This window comes from Manis pentadactyla, chromosome 8 (assembly GCF_030020395.1).
Source record: "Manis pentadactyla isolate mManPen7 chromosome 8, mManPen7.hap1, whole genome shotgun sequence".
In the NCBI taxonomy this organism is placed as follows: Eukaryota; Metazoa; Chordata; class Mammalia; order Pholidota; family Manidae; genus Manis; species Manis pentadactyla.
In genome coordinates, this window is record NC_080026.1 from 140,724,996 (window position 1) to 140,741,906 (window position 16,911).

The following is a 16,911-nucleotide window of genomic DNA, read 5'->3' on the forward strand; positions in this document are numbered from 1 at the left end:
TCCTTCTGTATGGAATGTGCTTTACCTGGATGACTGACACTTATTTTACATCCTTGCTGCATGTTACATCCTGAATCTTCATTTACCAGACTGAGTTGGGTCCCTCCATCACCTGTTCTCCTAGAGTCTTCTTATTGCCTTCAGAGCTAATCATGCAGTTGATTATTTGATTAATATCTCTGTGTTTCATGAGGGGAGGGGCTGCTATTTCTGTCACCAATATGTTCTCAGCAAGAGAACAGGACTTGGAACATAACAGGCATTGGAAAACAATCCACTGTACTATGCTGTTTTGCATATCTGTGCAGGGTGAAGATATACATACTTTACTGTTCAACAGTTTCATTGCTAGCTTTCCTTGTATATGTACACAAGGACACAGTTTCCAAGTTGTTTCTTGCATCTCTTTGTGGAGTAGCAAAGGTGGAAACCACTTACGTGCCAGAGAGTGGGAAATGGATAAGCGAACCATGGATTCATCACACGTGACATATCATCCTGAATCCATACATACTAATAGGACATACATCACAAATGGAATATCATGTTGCAAGTGTCATATCAATGTGGACATACAGCAAAAGCAGATGTCAGTAAAAAAAAGCCAACCAAAAATTGATGTGCATAGGTGTAAGCATGTCATATTTATAAAAGCATTGAAAAAATAGGCTATATTATTTTATCAAAATAAATGTATACAAACACATATGGAAACAAGGCACTCAGTCTTCAGGATAGTGGTTATGTCAGGAATGCAAGGAGGGAAAGAAATTAAAGGAGGACTTGAGTTGCATCTGTATTTTTAAATTTCTTACTCAGAAATAAATGTGAATATGGCAAGATGTCAGCATCTTGACCTTTCCCATGATTAAAAGTACTAAAAATAACAAAGGAATCACCTGGAATGCTCACCAAAGCCTGACGAATCAGAGTCTGCATTTTACAGGCTCCAGCTGTAATGTGAGCACCCCTGCTCCAGGGTAAAAGCAAGACTGTCTGCATCTCCCCCTGTGTACCCTCCATGGGGTCGGATGTGAGTTCTCCCTCAACACAGGGAAAGCTATAGGCCTCCCTCCACAAAATTCCTCTGTTTAGCAGATAATTTAGATTTTCATTCAACAGTATAGAATGCACATATCTTGTTTGTTTAAGGAAAAGTTGTCTATCATATTCTGAGTTTTTCAAGCACCCTTTTAGTAATTGTGTGAGGTCAGCTGCTTAGGGAACCAGAGTGCTCCCCCAGATCACCCTACTCTTTCTGGTGTAGACAGATGGCACTGCAAACACATCTCACATTGTAGTATTTCCACAGGCAGTTCCCAATGGCTCTGTGGAAGTTAAATTCTCATTGTGTGGGAGTGATACCATGCAGCATGTGTCCTGCTGTGACCATCCTGGATGTAGGGTTGGCACGTGGTTAAGCCATGGCAAGGTTGTATAGAACCACAGCTGCTTCAGATGGTAACACAATCCTTGAAAGCTGAAAACAATAGTACAGGGAAAGATTTCTTTTAAATTCTATCAAGATACTAATCATGGAAATGTTTCCAACCATTCATTCAGCCATCTGAGTTTTTATCATTCTTATCTTGCCTGACTCCAAAAGATACTTGAACTCGATGAAAAATGTTACATAGCACTAGTTTTGTGAGTCAGCAGCATCAAAAGTAAATTGGTCTTTCTGGGCCACTTCAGCCATTTAGAATTTATTGCCCAATTTTGTAGGTACTTGGTAATATTTCCAAATTGTAACTGATTTTGCCACATAAAACTATGAAAACATCTAATTTAGTGCCCTCTTGAATGGCAAGTAAAGAGTATACCTACATTTGTATCACTGCAAAATGTTACATAAAAAGAGTAGAAATGGATTTAAACAAGATGGCGGCTCGAAAAGTGAGGCAGAAACCTCCTCCCAAAACCACATACCATGAAAATACATAAACTACACCTAATTCTGAAGGAGCAACTGGAAAGAAGATTGCAACAGATGACTTACATATGGGAAAAAGAGAAGACCTCACAGAAAAGAGTGAAGTAACAAAGCCATGATCCCACAGGACCCAAGCCCTACCCCCATCCCAGATCACTGGCAGGAAGAAGAGAAACTGAATGGGGAGGGAATAGAAGCCCCGGACTGCTAAATACCCACCCCTGGAGATCTACTCAGGGAGTGAAAACCCAGTTTACATGGTGCTCTGGAGATTAGAGGGATTGGAAAGCAAAGACAGGCAGAATACTTGGAGAGACTATGATTCCAGTTGCTTGTGGAGAACAGGTACCCACAACCAGAAGCTCTGGGAGAAAAGAAAGGTGGGCACTTTGAAAGACTTCCCAACAGTTGGGAGGGATGCTAAAGAGGCAAGGATTATACAGAGCTTGCTGCTTGGGACAGGTGGACAAAAGAGTCCCAACACACTCATCACAGCAGGTTGGGAACTTTCAGGAGCTTCACGCACTCCATACCCCTTGGCTGGCAATGCAGCACTGAGGCCCCACATGGCAATACACAGCCTGATACTTCTTCCTCCCCGCTGGCACTGGTTTGCAAACCTGCTGTCCCGCCCATTGCATCAGGCCAGTCAGAGGGCAGCCATGCCTACAGCAGCTATAAGGGTGTAGCATAGAGGCTCCTCCCTGCACATTTGGCCCACTGGCCCTGGCAGTGAGGCAGGTACTACAACAGGGAAGCAGGAAAGAGCTATTTCCTCCTGGCAGGCACTGGCACTGCCATGCCTGTGACCCTCTCCATCACTCCAGAGGCTGAGAAGCTCCAGAAAGTAGAGCTTCTGGGCACTAGAGGGCACAGCTGACACAAAGTTATTATTCCATAGTAATCATTAGGAATATGAAATGGCAAAAGAACCTGGTACAAACCAAAATCCCTCAAACACCAGAAAGAGGGCTATGTGAAACTGAAATCACCAATCTTCCTGATAAAGATTTCAAAATAAAAATCATAAACATGCTCATAGAGCACAGAAAAATATTCAAGAACTCAGGGAGGACGTCAAGAAAGAGAAACAGACTTTGAAAAATACAGTATCTGAAATGAAACATACAATGGAGGGATTTAAAAGCTGATTAGATGAGGTAGAGGAGACAGTAAATGAAATAGAAATTAGAGAAAAGGAATACAAAGAAGCTGAGGCACAGAGAGAAAAAAGGATTTCTAGGAATGAAAGAATATTGAGAGAACTGTGTGATCAATCCAAATGGAACAATATTTGCATTATAGGGGCACTAGAAGAAGAAGAAGAAGAGAGAAAAAGGGATAGAAAGTATCTTTGAGGAGGTAATTGCTGAAAAATTCCCCAATCTGGGGAAGCAAATAGTCTCTCAGGCCATGGAAGTTCAGAGATCTCCCAACACAAGGGACCCAAGGAGGACAACACCAAGACACATGATAATTAAAATGGCAAAGATCAAGGATAAAGACAGAGTATTCAAAGCAGCCAGAGAGAAAAAAAAGATCATATACAAAGGAAAACCCATCAGGCTATCATCAGACTTCTCAGTAGAAACCTTACAGGCCAGAAGGGAGTGGCATGATATATTAAATGCAATGAAACAGAAGGGCCTCGAACCAAGAATACTCTACCCAGCAAGATTATCATTTAAATTTGAAGGAGGGATTAAACAATTTCCAGATAAGCAAAAGTTGAGAGAATTTACCTCCCATGAACTGTCTCTACTGTGTATTTTGGAGGGACTGCTATAGATGGAAGCACTCCTAAGGCTAAAGAGGTGTCACCAGAGAAAATAAAACTACAGTAAAGGAAGTAGACCAATTAGTCACTGAGCAAATGCAAAATTAAATCAACTACCCATAAAGTCAGTCAAAGGATACACAAAGAGTACAGAGACACCTAATATATAAAGAATGGAGGAGGAAGAAAAAGAAGGGAGGAAAAAAAAAGAACCTTTAGATTGTGTTTGAAACAGTGTGATAAACGACTTAAGTTAGACTGCTAGATAGTAAAGAAGCTGCCCATGAACCTTTGGTAACCATGAATCTAAAGCCTGCAATGGCAATAATTACCTTATCTATTGATAATCACCCTAAATGTAAATACATCAAATACAACTAATCTGAATGCACTAATCAAAAGACATAGAGTTGCTAAATGGATTAAAAACAAGACCCATCTATATGCTGTCTGTAAGAGACTCACTTCCAACCCAAAGACCTACACAGACTAAAAGTGAAGGGGTGGAAAAATATGTTAAATGCAAATAATAGGGAGAAAAAAGCAGGAGTCACAGTATTGTATCAGAAAAAATAGACTTCAAAACAAAGAAAGTAACAAGAGACAAAGAAAGACATTACTTAATGATAAAGAGGTCAGTCCAACAAGAGGATATAACCATTATAAATATCTATGCACCCAACATAGGAGTACCTACATATGTGAAACAAATACTAACAGAATTAAATGGGGAAATAGAATGCAATGCATTCATTTTAGGAGAGTTCAACACACCACTCACTCCAAAGGACAGATCAACCAGACAGAAAATAAGCAAAGAGACAGAGGCACTGAACAATGTATTAGAACGGATGGACCTAATGGACTTCTACAGAACACTCTATCCAAAAGCAACAGGATACAAATTCTTCCCAAGAGCACATGGAATATTTTCAAGAATAGATCATAACTAGGCCACAAGAAGAGCCTCATTAAATTCAGAAAGATTGAAATTGTACCAACCAGCTTCTCAGACCACAAAGGTATGAAACTAGAAATAAATTACACAAAGAAAACAAAAAAGCCCACAAACACATTGAGGTTTAACAACATGCTCCTAAATAATCAATGCATCAATGGCCAAATAAAAACAGAGATCAAGCAATATATGGAGACAAATGACAACAATAATTCAATAGTGCAAAATCTGTGGGATGAACAAAGGCTGTGCTAAGAGGGAAGCATATTACAATACAGGCCTACCTCAGGAAAGAAGAACAATCGCAAATGAACAGTCTAAATTCATAATTAATGAAAATAGAAAAGGAAGAACAAATGAAGCTCAAAGTCAGTAGAAGGAGGAACATAATAAAGATCAAAGCAGAAATAAATAAAATAGGGAAGAATAAAACAATAGAAAGAATCAATGAAATCAGGAGCTGGTTCTTCCAGAAAATAAACAAAAAAGATAGACCCCTAGCCAGACTTATCAAGAACAAAAGAGTCTACACACATATACAGAATCAGAAATGAGAAAGGAGAAATCACTACAGACCCCACAGAAATACAAAGAATTATTAGAGAATACTATGAAAAACTATATGCTAACAAACTGGATAACCTAGAAGAAACGGACAATTTCTAGAAAAATACAACCTTCCAAGACTGACCCAGGAAGAAACAGAAAATCTGAACAGACCAATTGCCAACAATGAAATTGAATTTGTAATAAAAAATTTACTTAATAACAAAACACCTGGACTAGATGGCTTCACCACTTAATTTTATCAAACATTCAAAGAAGACCTAACATCCACCCTCCTTAAAGTTGTGGGTGGATGGGTAAATAGATGGATGAGGGGTGAATGAAGGGAATGGAAGAGGAAAGTATGTGGGAGGGCTGGTGGATGGTGGGTGGGCTAAGAGAAGGTGGTAGGACAGATGGAGGCATTCACAGAGTGACTGAAAACTTGAGTGTGTACCTCTTCCCAGAACACAAACCACTCTCTCAAAGAGAAGATGCCCATCACATTGCCAGGTCTTGCCACAATGAACCATATGTCATGGGCTGGAAGTTGAGCACAGAAGCAATTGTCAATTGTCAGTATGGTGTTCACAGAAGCTTAAGCATTTTCTTGCAGGTTCTGATGAAATTTTTTTTGTTATCATTAATCTACAATTACATGAAGAACATTATGTTTACTAGGGTCCCCCCTTCACCAAGTCCCCCCCACAAGCCCCATTATAGTCACTGTCCATCAGCATAGTAAGATGTTGTAGAATCACTACTTGTCTTCTCTGTATTGCACAGCCCTCCCCATTCTCCCCCCCACATTATACATGCTAATCATAATACCCCCTTCCTTCATCCCCACCCTTATCCCTCTCTTCCCTCCCATTCTCCCCAGTCCCTTTCCCTTTGGTACCTGTTAGTCCATTCTTGGGTTCTGTGAATCTGCTGCTGTTTTGCTCCTTCAGTTTTTGCTTTGTTCTTATACTCCACATATGAGTGAGATAATTTGGTACTTGTCTTTCTCCGGTTGGCTTATTTCACTGAGCATAATAACCTCTAGCTCCATCCATGTTGTTGCAAATGGTAGGATTTGTTTTCTTCTTATGGCTGAATAATATTCCATTGTGTACATGTACCACATCTTCTTTATCCATTCATCTACTGATGGACACTTAGGTTGCTTCCATTTCTTGGCTATTGTAAATAGTGCAGTGATAAACATAGGGGTGCATCTGTCTTTTTCAAACTGGAGTGCTGCATTCTTAGGGTAAATTCCTAGAAGTGGAATTCCTGGATCAAATGGTAAGTCTATTTTGAGCATTTTGAGCAACCTCCATACTGTTTTCCACAATGGTTGAACTGATTTACATTCCCACCAGAAGGGTGTAGGAGGGTTCCCCTTTCTCCACAACCTCACCAACATTTGTTGTTGTTTGTCTTTTGGATGGTGGCGATCCTTACTGGTGTGAGGTGATATCTCACTGTGGTTTTAATTTGCATTTCTCTGATAACTAGCGATGTGGAGCATCTTTTCATGTGCCTGTTGGCCATCTGAATTTCTTCATTGGAGAACTGTCTGCTCATCTCCTCTGTCCATTTTTTAATTGGATTATTTGTTTTTTGTTTGTTGAGGTGCATGAGCTCTTTATATATTTTGGATGTCAACCCTTTATTGGGTCTGTCATTTACGAATATATTCTCCCATACTGTAGGATGCCTTTTTGTTCTACTGATGGTGTCCTTTGCTGTTCAGAAGCTTTTCAGCTTGATATAGTCCCACTTGTTCATTTTTGCTTTTGTTTTCCTTGCCTGGAGAGATATGTTCATGAAGAAGTCACTCATGTTTATGTCCAAGAGATTTTTGCCTATGTTTTTTTCTAAGAGTTTTATGGTTTCATACATGATTTACATTCAGGTCTTTGATCCATTTCGAATTTACTTTTGTGTATGGGGTTAGACAGTGGTCCAGTTTCATTCTCCTACATGTAGCTGTCCAGTTTTGCCAGCACCATCTGTTGAAGAGACTGTCATTTCCCCATTGTATGTCCATGGCTCCTTTATCGTATATTAATTGGCCATATATGTTTGGTTAATGTTTGGAGTCTCTATTCTGTTCCACTGGTCTGTGGCTCTGTTCTTGTGCCAGTACCAAATTGTCTTGATTACTATGGCTTTGTAGTAGAGCCTGAAGTTTGAGTGTGAGATCTCCCCCCAATTTTATTCTTCCTTCTCAGGATTGCTTTGGCTCTTTGGGGTATTTGGTGTTTCCATATGAATTTTTGAACTATTTGTTCCAGTTCGTTGAAGAATGTTGTTGGTAATTCAGGTGAAATTTTGAAGACGGACTTCCTGTGGTCGTGTAGAATAACCACAGTCAGCTGCCTCTCTCTGAGGTGCCACCAGCATGGCATTGGCTGTGACTTAAGAGACAGGGCACACTCTTGACCCTGTGAGTCCTGAGCTTTCCTCTCCCATGTTTTGTTCAAAGGTCATGGGGATCCTGCTCACCAGCCCTTAACTCCACAACACGTACACATGCTCAGATCTCCAGGCACACATCAGACTCACATGAATCACCTCTTGTCAAGAGCCCCGGAGCACTGATAGAATCTAAAGCAGAGGAGAAGGACTAGAAAGAGATATCGGAGGAATGGAGGCATCCAGGCAGCCACGTGGCCCAAATCCCCACAATATACTTTTGCAGGTGGTGTTGTAGCGCCAGCCTGGAGTCCCCTGAGTGTCACCTCTGGTCTGCATGATGGTTTTTCTCTGATCTGCGGTCCTTCTTCCTTTGGATTCACTCCCTATAGTCTCCACGCACCCTCATTCACCTGACGTTTCAAAGAGAACTAGGTACTAGACTTTTAAAATGTGCAGCATTGGTCAGTGGGGAGGAAAACAGCAAAGGGGGCAAGGACAGAGGAGACCTGCTCCCGGGCAGACAGGAGCCTCCACACCTGGCCGTGTGCCCCCGTCCTGACTGTGGCCTCCAGCCCTGGGCACCCACGCCTCCTCCCTCCTGCCCTGGTCTCAGCCTTTTGCATCATCAGCACATGCAGCAAGGACACAAGTGTGCCAGCACCTGAGTGTGCCCAACACCGTGAGGGAGGAAGCACTCATTCACACCAGGAGGCCCACACCCCAAAACAGCCGTGGGCCATCACCGGGACCCCACTTCTCCAAAGCACAGGAAGGGCCCTGACAGCCACATTTTAGACAAGGAGAGGAGCAGGTTCGTGGGATGGCACCTCTCCCCATTCTCTGAGAGTCTGCAGGCTTCCATCCATCAGCCTGTGGCTGCCCATGGCCCAACATTCCCATCAAAGCACAGACGCAAGGGCCTCCACGCCACGGAAGCAAGGTGTCGTCAGCATGACTGTGTGTGACACTAGTGCATGAACTGCTGTGCAGATGCCAGTCCCCCCCAAACACTCATGTCCTTCATTCATTCCGTAGATGTCTCTTCAGTGACACTGTGTAGTCAGTCCTGGGTGGCGTGGCCACTCCTATCCTGGGCTGAGGGCTCCAGAGGACATGGCCCCAGGATTTGGCACAGTGCCTGTCGCAGCTTAGCTAACAACTGACCAATGGGGCTAGGGAAAAGGAGCCTTCAGGGCCACGGGATCACACTTGGTTTCAGATGTGAGCCGAGCCTAAAACGTTCATACACAGCCTGGTGTGTTCCCAGCGGGTTAACAGATGCACCTGCTGTGCCAAGGGGACCAAGTCTGGGTGACCTAGGAAGGTGACTCGGGCGACTCGTCAGCCTAGCTTACGATTCCTAACAATGGGCAAAACCAAGTTTCTATCTTGGATATTTCAAGGAATTGCAATTCATTGTCTGCTGTAGCTTCTACGTTTCCAGTTCAGAAATACCTTAGCACTTGAACAGCTAATTGGTCATTGATAAGTGAATAACATATTTATTTCCCTACTAATTAATTTTAAGAATCCAAATAGGGGATGATGAAGTATAGGTTTCCAGCGAAATACTTAGCAGTTACTCGGGTTCATGGATGCTCTCTGAGGAGGGTGAAGGTGGGGAGGCCCTGGGGGTGGCACAGTGACAGGGTGTCTCAGGTCTCCCACCCCCACTGAGAGGATCCAGGCTCAGGGCTCCTTGGGGAGTGCCTGACCCCAGGGCTGGGCAGGGAAATGCCGATGAGCCTGGAGCAACTCATATCCCGGAACACAAGCTCGGTGGAAGATGGGAAGGATGAGTCAAGGTTAGAGAAGCTGGCCTGAAAGAGTTTCTGACTGAGAACACAGGAACGTTTTGAGCAAAGAATAAATAATGACCATGTCGAATCATATCCCAAAGAATAAAACAAACATTGTGAGTCGACACTGTTGTAGGAGCACAAACAAGTGGGCGAAGAGGCAACACTTCCTCACAGAAGAATTCCAATCGATACATGCAGGAGGAATGAGGGAAACAGAACATCGCCACTAGAGAGTGATGGCCACGTGAGACCCACCAGTGGTGCTGAGATTTGTGAGAGGCAGTTGAAGGATGCAGAGCATGTGGGCACAGTCTCCCAGTCTCTCCCTCAACACTTTCGTGGTCTCAAAGCTAAAGTATTAGCTTCCCGGTGGGGAACCTGCAGCCGTGGTCAAGGCCAAGATCTTTGGAGGAGACACATGGACGTCATGACCCATAGCAAAGCAGGGAGAAGGGCACGTGGCCTGGGGAGCCCTTCCCAGTGACGCAGAACCTCCACCCAAGCACAAGAAGGCATCAGGCAAACCAGCCAGAATCATTCTGCAAAATCAGTCATCAGTAAATGTCTCCAACTCATGAAAGGAAAGGAAGGGCAGGGAGCCCAAGGAGGCGTGACAGCGGATGGGAAGAGGGGCCCTGGACTGCAAAGGGGCATTTATAGGAAAGGGGTGAGGCTCAGATAACTTCTATGACGTAGTTAGATAATCTCGTAGCGAGGTTAGTATCTTAATGCTGACACACATCCAGATGTTACAAGGTAATGTAAGAGCTTAGGAAAATGGGAAGCTAACAGAAGGGTAGCAGTGCTGTTTTTTCACCTCCTCTGTAAATCTAAAATCATCCCAAAATTTAAAAAGATCCTTCCTGGACCCATGATGCCACTCTCACTATTTTGTTTCCACTCCCAACAGTTTTGCTTTGCTAACAGCATTTGCACAACCTGAAATCTTTGTCTTGGGGGAGGAACTACGAGACCAGAACTTGCTGGATCCGTCAAGTCCACTCTAGAAAACATGACATGTCTGTTTCCTGGGGCCCCTGTGGTCCGGCCTTGGGAAAGGCAGCCTAGACTACTACCACCAGGACCCCAGAGCCCTGCGGGCGGTCCTGGCACAAAGCACAGAAGCCTGAGTCCAGGGCTGCCTGACCAGGCTCTCCCGCCTGCAGGGTCTGGAGAGGAGCAATCTCAGCTCCTTCACCAGGCACAACACCTCAGCTAGCCTGTTCCCTTGCCCTCAGGGTTTGCCACCAAACATGGCTATCCTTCCTTTGAAAGGACGTGAGGCTGGAGGAAGTTGGATCCCTTCCCCCTGAACTGCACCAGGAAGAGCGCCCTTGCCCCACCCCTCCCCTGGGTGCGTCTCCAGTGGAACTTGGGTGCTGAGAAGAGTCAGGCCTGGGCGCCTGGCCAGCATGTGTGACTGCTGGACAAGTCAGTCTGGGCCTTCCGCACTGCCGTGGAGCAATGCCCACCCACCGCGCTCCGTCGAGGGCCCTAAGGAACTGCTTGCAGAGGATGTTTGGGGACATTATCTTTGGCAACCAGTCACAGCCAAGTGCTGGCGCCATGTCAGCCAAGGGACTGGAGCTGGACTCCCAAGGGGCAGCAGCTTCCTTCAGTTATGTCATACAGTTCAGGCTGTCCCCATTTAAACTGGGGTTACTGATGCCAACAGCTACCTCTGGACCCTGAGCGGGAAGACCGTGGCCACGCTGGAGCCTGCATGGTGTGGTGAGAGTCCCGGGAAGCCTCTGCCCCCTGCTAATGGCTGGATGCTTGTTCACCAGTCAGGCAACTGCCATCTCGGTGTCAGAGTCCATCTGTTTAGGGACCTACCTGGAATGTTTCAGTAGTTAAAAAAAAAACCTTTTAAAATGATGGTGAACCTTGTTTCTACCTTTTTAGTTGTTAAAGCAGACATTTCCCAGAGTCTGTGGGAGCCCTGAGACCCTGGGACCCTCCTGTGTCGGAAGGACGTCGGTGAGTGTCTGGGAGCACTTCTGAGGTCAGGGAGGGGCTCACTTGGCTCTCACAGTGTGTGCACCCCACGCATGAGGGAGGCCTGGTCCTTCCATCCAGCAGGGTCTGCAGCTCAGGCCTGGGGAGTGGGGGTCAGGGCCACAGGCCCCATCTCTCTGTGTCAGGTTCCTCCCCAGGATCTCTGCAGGAAGCCAGCCTACAGTGCCTAGGGAGGCACACGTAGGGGCATGATGTTTACATTGCTTGTTCTAATCTTTTAGAAAGTGGGCATTTTGTTTGTGACAAGAGTGAGTGTAAAGTCTTTCTCATGATTGCACAGAAACAGCATTGACAGATTGCAGAAGTCACTCCCATTCCAGTCATGCAATCCAGAGCAGAGTAAGGGAGGGATCACCTTCCAGCTGCTTCTCAGAGGCTGACACCCCCACGCCCTGGCGCCTGACCAATCTCTCCGGCCCTCTTACTGAGTCACCTGTGCCTGCATCCACCTCTGCCCTGCAGACGGCACGTGAGTCTGGGAAGGCAGACCCTGCACATCCCTGCTGACCTTGCGGGAGGCACCCTCTTGCTGCTCACAGCTGCTGCCCCTGTTAGACCCTAGGCTGCTGCTTTGGGGGTGTGAGGCACTCCCATGGCCCAGGGCACTCTGTCTGGGTCCCTGCAGGTGGGTGCTGGTAGCTGGGGCACTGGGTGTGAGCCTGGGCTCTGAACGGGACACGGGTCTCAAGTCGGCCTCCAGAGGTAGGTCTCTGCCCCACACTGAACCTCTGAGTTAGGCATTCCTCCGGTTGCTTCTGGCCCTGGTTGAGTCTGCACTAGGGCTGCCAGAGGAAATACCGGTGCCCAGTTAAATTTGAATTTTGGATCAATAAATAACGTTCACTATAAGAATTTTCCACGCAGTACTTCATTCGTACACTAATAATTAACTCACTGTTTGCTTAAAATTCAAACTTAACTGAGTGCTCAGTATTTTTGTCTGCTACTTGGCTAACCTGATCTGGGCACACATGGGGCTCAGGGGCTGCAAATAAATGACTCGGCCTCTGACCAGTAACCTAGCTGAGATCTGTGTGGGGACAAATTGCCTGTTTGTTGCGGGCAGTCTGCACGGCCTCTGTGGGAGCAGGAGGCAACTGGCCTGTGGCCCCTGCGGGCTTGGCAGGTGGAAAACAACTGAATGAAGGAGCCATTCCTGGAAGAGGCGCCGGTGTGGGCTGGACCTGGCTGCTTGTTTCTTCTGTCACACTTTGCTTTGTGCTTTGAGATGAGAGAGGAGAGATGCAGAATGGCACGCTGAGGTTACAGTTGCACAGTTATTTATTCGCAGCTCTTATGGAGAGGGAGCAACAGAGGAGGTTGAAGTGGCGTCTGAAGCCTGTTTATTTTGGGATCATTTCTTGTTCCACATGCCCCGACCCAGGATGTCCCTGTTTTGATGGGGTGAATGTGGGAAGGCTGCTGGGAGCTCATGCGTGTGTTCCAAATGCCCCCTGCCCCAGGGCAGTGAACCGTTCTGCCACTCTCTGGCATCTGGGAGCAACCCTGTAGGAAGCAACCAGTGACTGCTTTCTCTACGCGGCCACTGCTGTCATGGTCACCCAGTGATGAGTGAATTCACATTCACCAACTTCTGTTGTGCATCCCGTGTGACAGGTGAGGACCTCGTTGCTCTCACACTGAGGGTGGGCGTCACCCACCTGGCCCCTATTACTAAGTCAGAGGACTTCCCACCAGGCGTGCACACCCGCTTGGCTGCAGCTGCAATCCCCGAGGCAGGCTGCCAGGACTCACCTGTCTATTTAAGTGGCCTGTGCTGAATGCATTCATTCTGGGAAGAGGCTCCCTGGGGCTGGGCCCTGCAGGACAGGGCGCTCAGCTAGCCAGGGACCCTCTCCCAGCATGCAGGGCCATATGCCCTGGAGGCACTGTGGACAGTGCCTGGCATTCTGGTCTGGATGTCTGCCTACATGCCCTGGGCCAGCTCCTGAGAAGGGCTTGTCCTTGGTGGGGTTGAGAATGGTGATAGCAGAGCCCCAGGGAGCTCGTATGGCTCTGGGGTCTGTGCCAGCTCCGTGTCCCAACAGTCCAAGGAGACCCCAGTCTGCAAACGAGCTCAGCACCTCTTACCTTCAGGATGGAAATTCCTCCTAAACCCCTCCTGGCCCTGGAAGTGGGTCTGGCCATGTCTTTCTGGGATCTGGGCCTGCCTCTTGTCTGAGTTCATCTTACCACCATGGTCCCATCTCTCTCAGTGTCCCCTTCAGGCTGTGCCCATTGCAGGACAACCTTCCCTACACAAAAGCGAGCCGGGCATCGCCTTTCTCTGCCCCTTGTGTAGGACAGATGGTGGCTCCCGGACCTGTGCGTGTTCACGTTGGGGCCTGGACTTACCTGGACACCCTTCTGGTCCAGAGCCTGTAACCTGGGGTTAAAATCAAGTACCTTACAGGGCTCAGGAGCATGAACCCCTCAATGGCAGCTCATTACCCTCCTGCCCTTTTCTTGTGTTTTTTTGGGGGGGTTATTAGAAACATCAATATTATCAGTGTTCTAAGATGCTTCCCTGTATGCCTGTGGGCAGGCTGTGATTCCTTTCACTGAAGCCTCTGCACAGCAATGGACACCATCACCAAAACAAAAAGGCAGCCTGTTGGATGGGAGAATAATTGGCAAACTTATATCTGACAAGGGGATAATATACAAAATATATAAAGAACTCATACAACTCAATAGCAAAACCACAATTTAAAAATGGGCAAAGGACCTGAAAATACATTTTCTCAGAGAAGTCCTACAGGTGCCCATAATGCAAAGTGCTCCACATCACTAGTCATCAGGGAAATGCAGATCAAAGCCAGAAGGAGATACCGTCTCACGCCTGTTAGAATGGCCGTCATCAAAAGGACAAGAGGTCATACATGTCGGCGAGCATGTGGAGGATACGGGGCCCTCGTGCGCTGCTGGTCGGCATGTAAAGCAGTGCAGCCAGTTTGGAAAACAGTCTGGAGGTTGTTGTTTCTTTAAGTTAATGGGCCAAGAGCATTTTACTATAAATTAAAACATTCACGTCATTGTTTTCCTTTCGAGTGTGATGGCTCATTAAATGTAATCAATTATTTTTAGTTTTTCAGTTATAGATAAAATCCACCCATTCCTTACAAGGAAGAAGGGGGCCCCAGCAGACGTAATCAGCTGTTCCCCATGGCATCTGGGAACCAGACCTCTGTGACCCTCTTCATCCTGCAGAGCTTCACCGACGACCCCTGGCTCCGGGCTGCCCTCTTCTGCCTCTTCTTGGCCCTGTTTGCCGTGGCCCTAGCTGGCAATGGGCTGATTATTGCCGCCATCCGCTGCAGCCCCAACCTCCACACCCCCATGTACTTCTTCCTGGTCAACCTGGCCATGCTGGACATGATCTGCACCCTGTCCATCCTCCCCAAGGTCCTGCAGAGCCTGGTCGGTGAGAGCACCATCACCTTCTGGGGCTGCCTCAGCCAGATGTTCTTCTTCACCTGGTCGCTGAGCTCGGAGCTGCTTCTCTTCACCGCCATGGCCTACGACCGCTACCTGGCCATCTGCCGCCCTCTGCATTATGGTGCCCTGATGAGCGTGAGGGTCTGCCTCACCCTGGCCATCTTTGTGTGGTCCATAGGGTCACTCAATGCCTTCGTGCTCACAGGCCTGGTGCTGCGTCTGTCCTTCTGTGGCCCCCAGCTAATTGCACACTTCTTCTGTGAGGTCCCACCGGTGCTGCTGCTCTCCTGCAGCCCGACTTTCATTAACGATGTGATGACCATCATTGCTGACATGTTCCTCTCCGGGATGAACTTCCTGCTCACCATGTCTTCTTACGGCTTCATCATCGCCAGCATCCTGCGTATCCGCTCAGCAGAGGGCAAGAGGAGGGCCTTCTCCACCTGCTCCTCCCACCTCGTGGTGGTCTCTGTGTACTACTCCACCGTGCTCTACACCTACATCCGCCCGGGCCTGGGGTCTGCTGGGCTCCTGGACAAGGCTGTTGCCGTACTGTATACCATTGTGACTCCCACTCTCAACCCCCTTATTTACACCCTGAGAAACAAGGAATTCAAAGCATCCCTTAGAAAACTCTTGCTGTTCTTCACCAAGTGACTCGTGAAGAGGATGCAAAAGGTCTGAACTTCAGAAGCAATGGGACCACAGCCTGAGAAATCCCACTCAAGTTTGTCCAAAGGGCTCCATATGTAGAAAGTGGTCACTCTTTGTACTTTATTTAAAAGTGATTCATTAACCTTAAATGTTTGCTAAGCCTTGCACAGTAATAGAATAACCATTTGCACATTCAGTTCTCTTCACCACTAAAATATTTCTTAGACTCATTTCATCAAATCCCACTGTTTGCTAAAGCACAAATACAAGTGCATTTCAATGTAAGTCCCTTTAAATGTCTCAGGCCACACAAGCAATAAAACATGGCCAAATTGTCACAGTGATGACACACATGCTACACCATGCTTGAACCTGCTGTAAAATTCTTGATGTTGTACATGTGGTTGCCTTTTCATCTTTTCCATTTTTATTTCATATTTATCTAGGGTTTCATTCACTGCGTAGTCCTGAAAAGGAAAACTACCCTTAGCAACCAGAAGTGTCGCCAGTCTGAGCTTCCCGCCCTCTGATTTTTCAGACCCTGGTCTGATGGCAGTGCCCAGGATGCTCGGGCCCAAGCACCCAGCCTCTTCCTAGGGCTGCTTCCTGCCAGGGGCTCACTGTCTTCCTGGCTTTGGCAGGAGGTTTTGTGCCCCATGACTGTCCTGTGTGACAAGCTACATGTGATATGTGATGTCAGCACAACTCCTGTCCCCATCAGGTCTGGATGCCTTGGCCTCACTGCAGACACGTAGACATAGTGAGGGTCACGTTTTCTTTCCGGGTCTCTCTCTGGTACATCTGGCTGTGGAAAACTCTCGTATATCTAAATCCCTATGAAATAAAGCTACTTCAAAATTCACACGTGTCTCATTTCCGCCACCCTTTTATACTATAATTATCTATTGCTTGCAGAATACAACGTTTTGCTTCTTGAGTCTCATTATGAATATGAAAGGATTTCCATTCACTGCATTTGTCCCAACACACTAAAGTTGAGATTCTCTCTGATATTCAAATGGTCGCGGTTTGGCCAGCAAGTCCAGCACTATAGTGGGAACTGTCACATGAGTTTTAGAATCACTTGTCAGTTTCTCCCAAAAAGCTTCCCAGGCATTTAGCCAGAGAGACCATGGGGTTCATGTCTTATTCTCTGCCAGATCTCAGGTTCACTGTCTCAAAAATGTAAGAAAATATACAGAATCAAGGCGAAAATATACTAGTGTGCTCAGTGGCTCACAAAACTGCTATTAGGCATTCAATCATTCACTTTTTCAGTGTTATAAAAGAAGCCATGCTGGCTTCTAGTTAAAATGGAGTACTAGGATATACATTTATCCCACAGCCATAAACAACAACACAAATAGACAACATA

The 16,911-nt window shown here is 46.5% G+C and overlaps 1 protein-coding gene and 1 long non-coding RNA gene across 4 annotated transcripts in view; both read left to right on the forward strand.

The window, feature by feature from the left end:
* The window catches only part of LOC118923230 (olfactory receptor 13A1-like), an 83,313-nt gene that overhangs the window by 34,915 nt on the left and 31,487 nt on the right, over nt 1-16,911 (forward strand). The window contains exons 1-4 of one of the 3 annotated variants that reach the window (XM_057506554.1): nt 11,115-11,156; nt 11,331-11,405; nt 11,725-11,913; nt 14,571-16,307. In XM_057506554.1, coding sequence (XP_057362537.1) covers nt 14,610-15,539 — 930 coding nt within the window. In that variant the 5' untranslated portion in view covers nt 11,115-11,156; nt 11,331-11,405; nt 11,725-11,913; nt 14,571-14,609 and the 3' untranslated portion in view covers nt 15,540-16,307. Of the gene's footprint in view, nt 1-11,114; nt 11,157-11,330; nt 11,406-11,724; nt 11,914-12,372; nt 13,428-14,531; nt 16,308-16,911 lie in introns of those variants that run through there. The other 2 variants (XM_057506553.1, XM_057506552.1) reach the window with 2 other exon arrangements.
* The window catches only part of LOC130684673 (uncharacterized), a 77,787-nt gene that overhangs the window by 29,389 nt on the left and 31,487 nt on the right, over nt 1-16,911 (forward strand). The gene's annotated exons all lie outside the window — the stretch shown is intronic.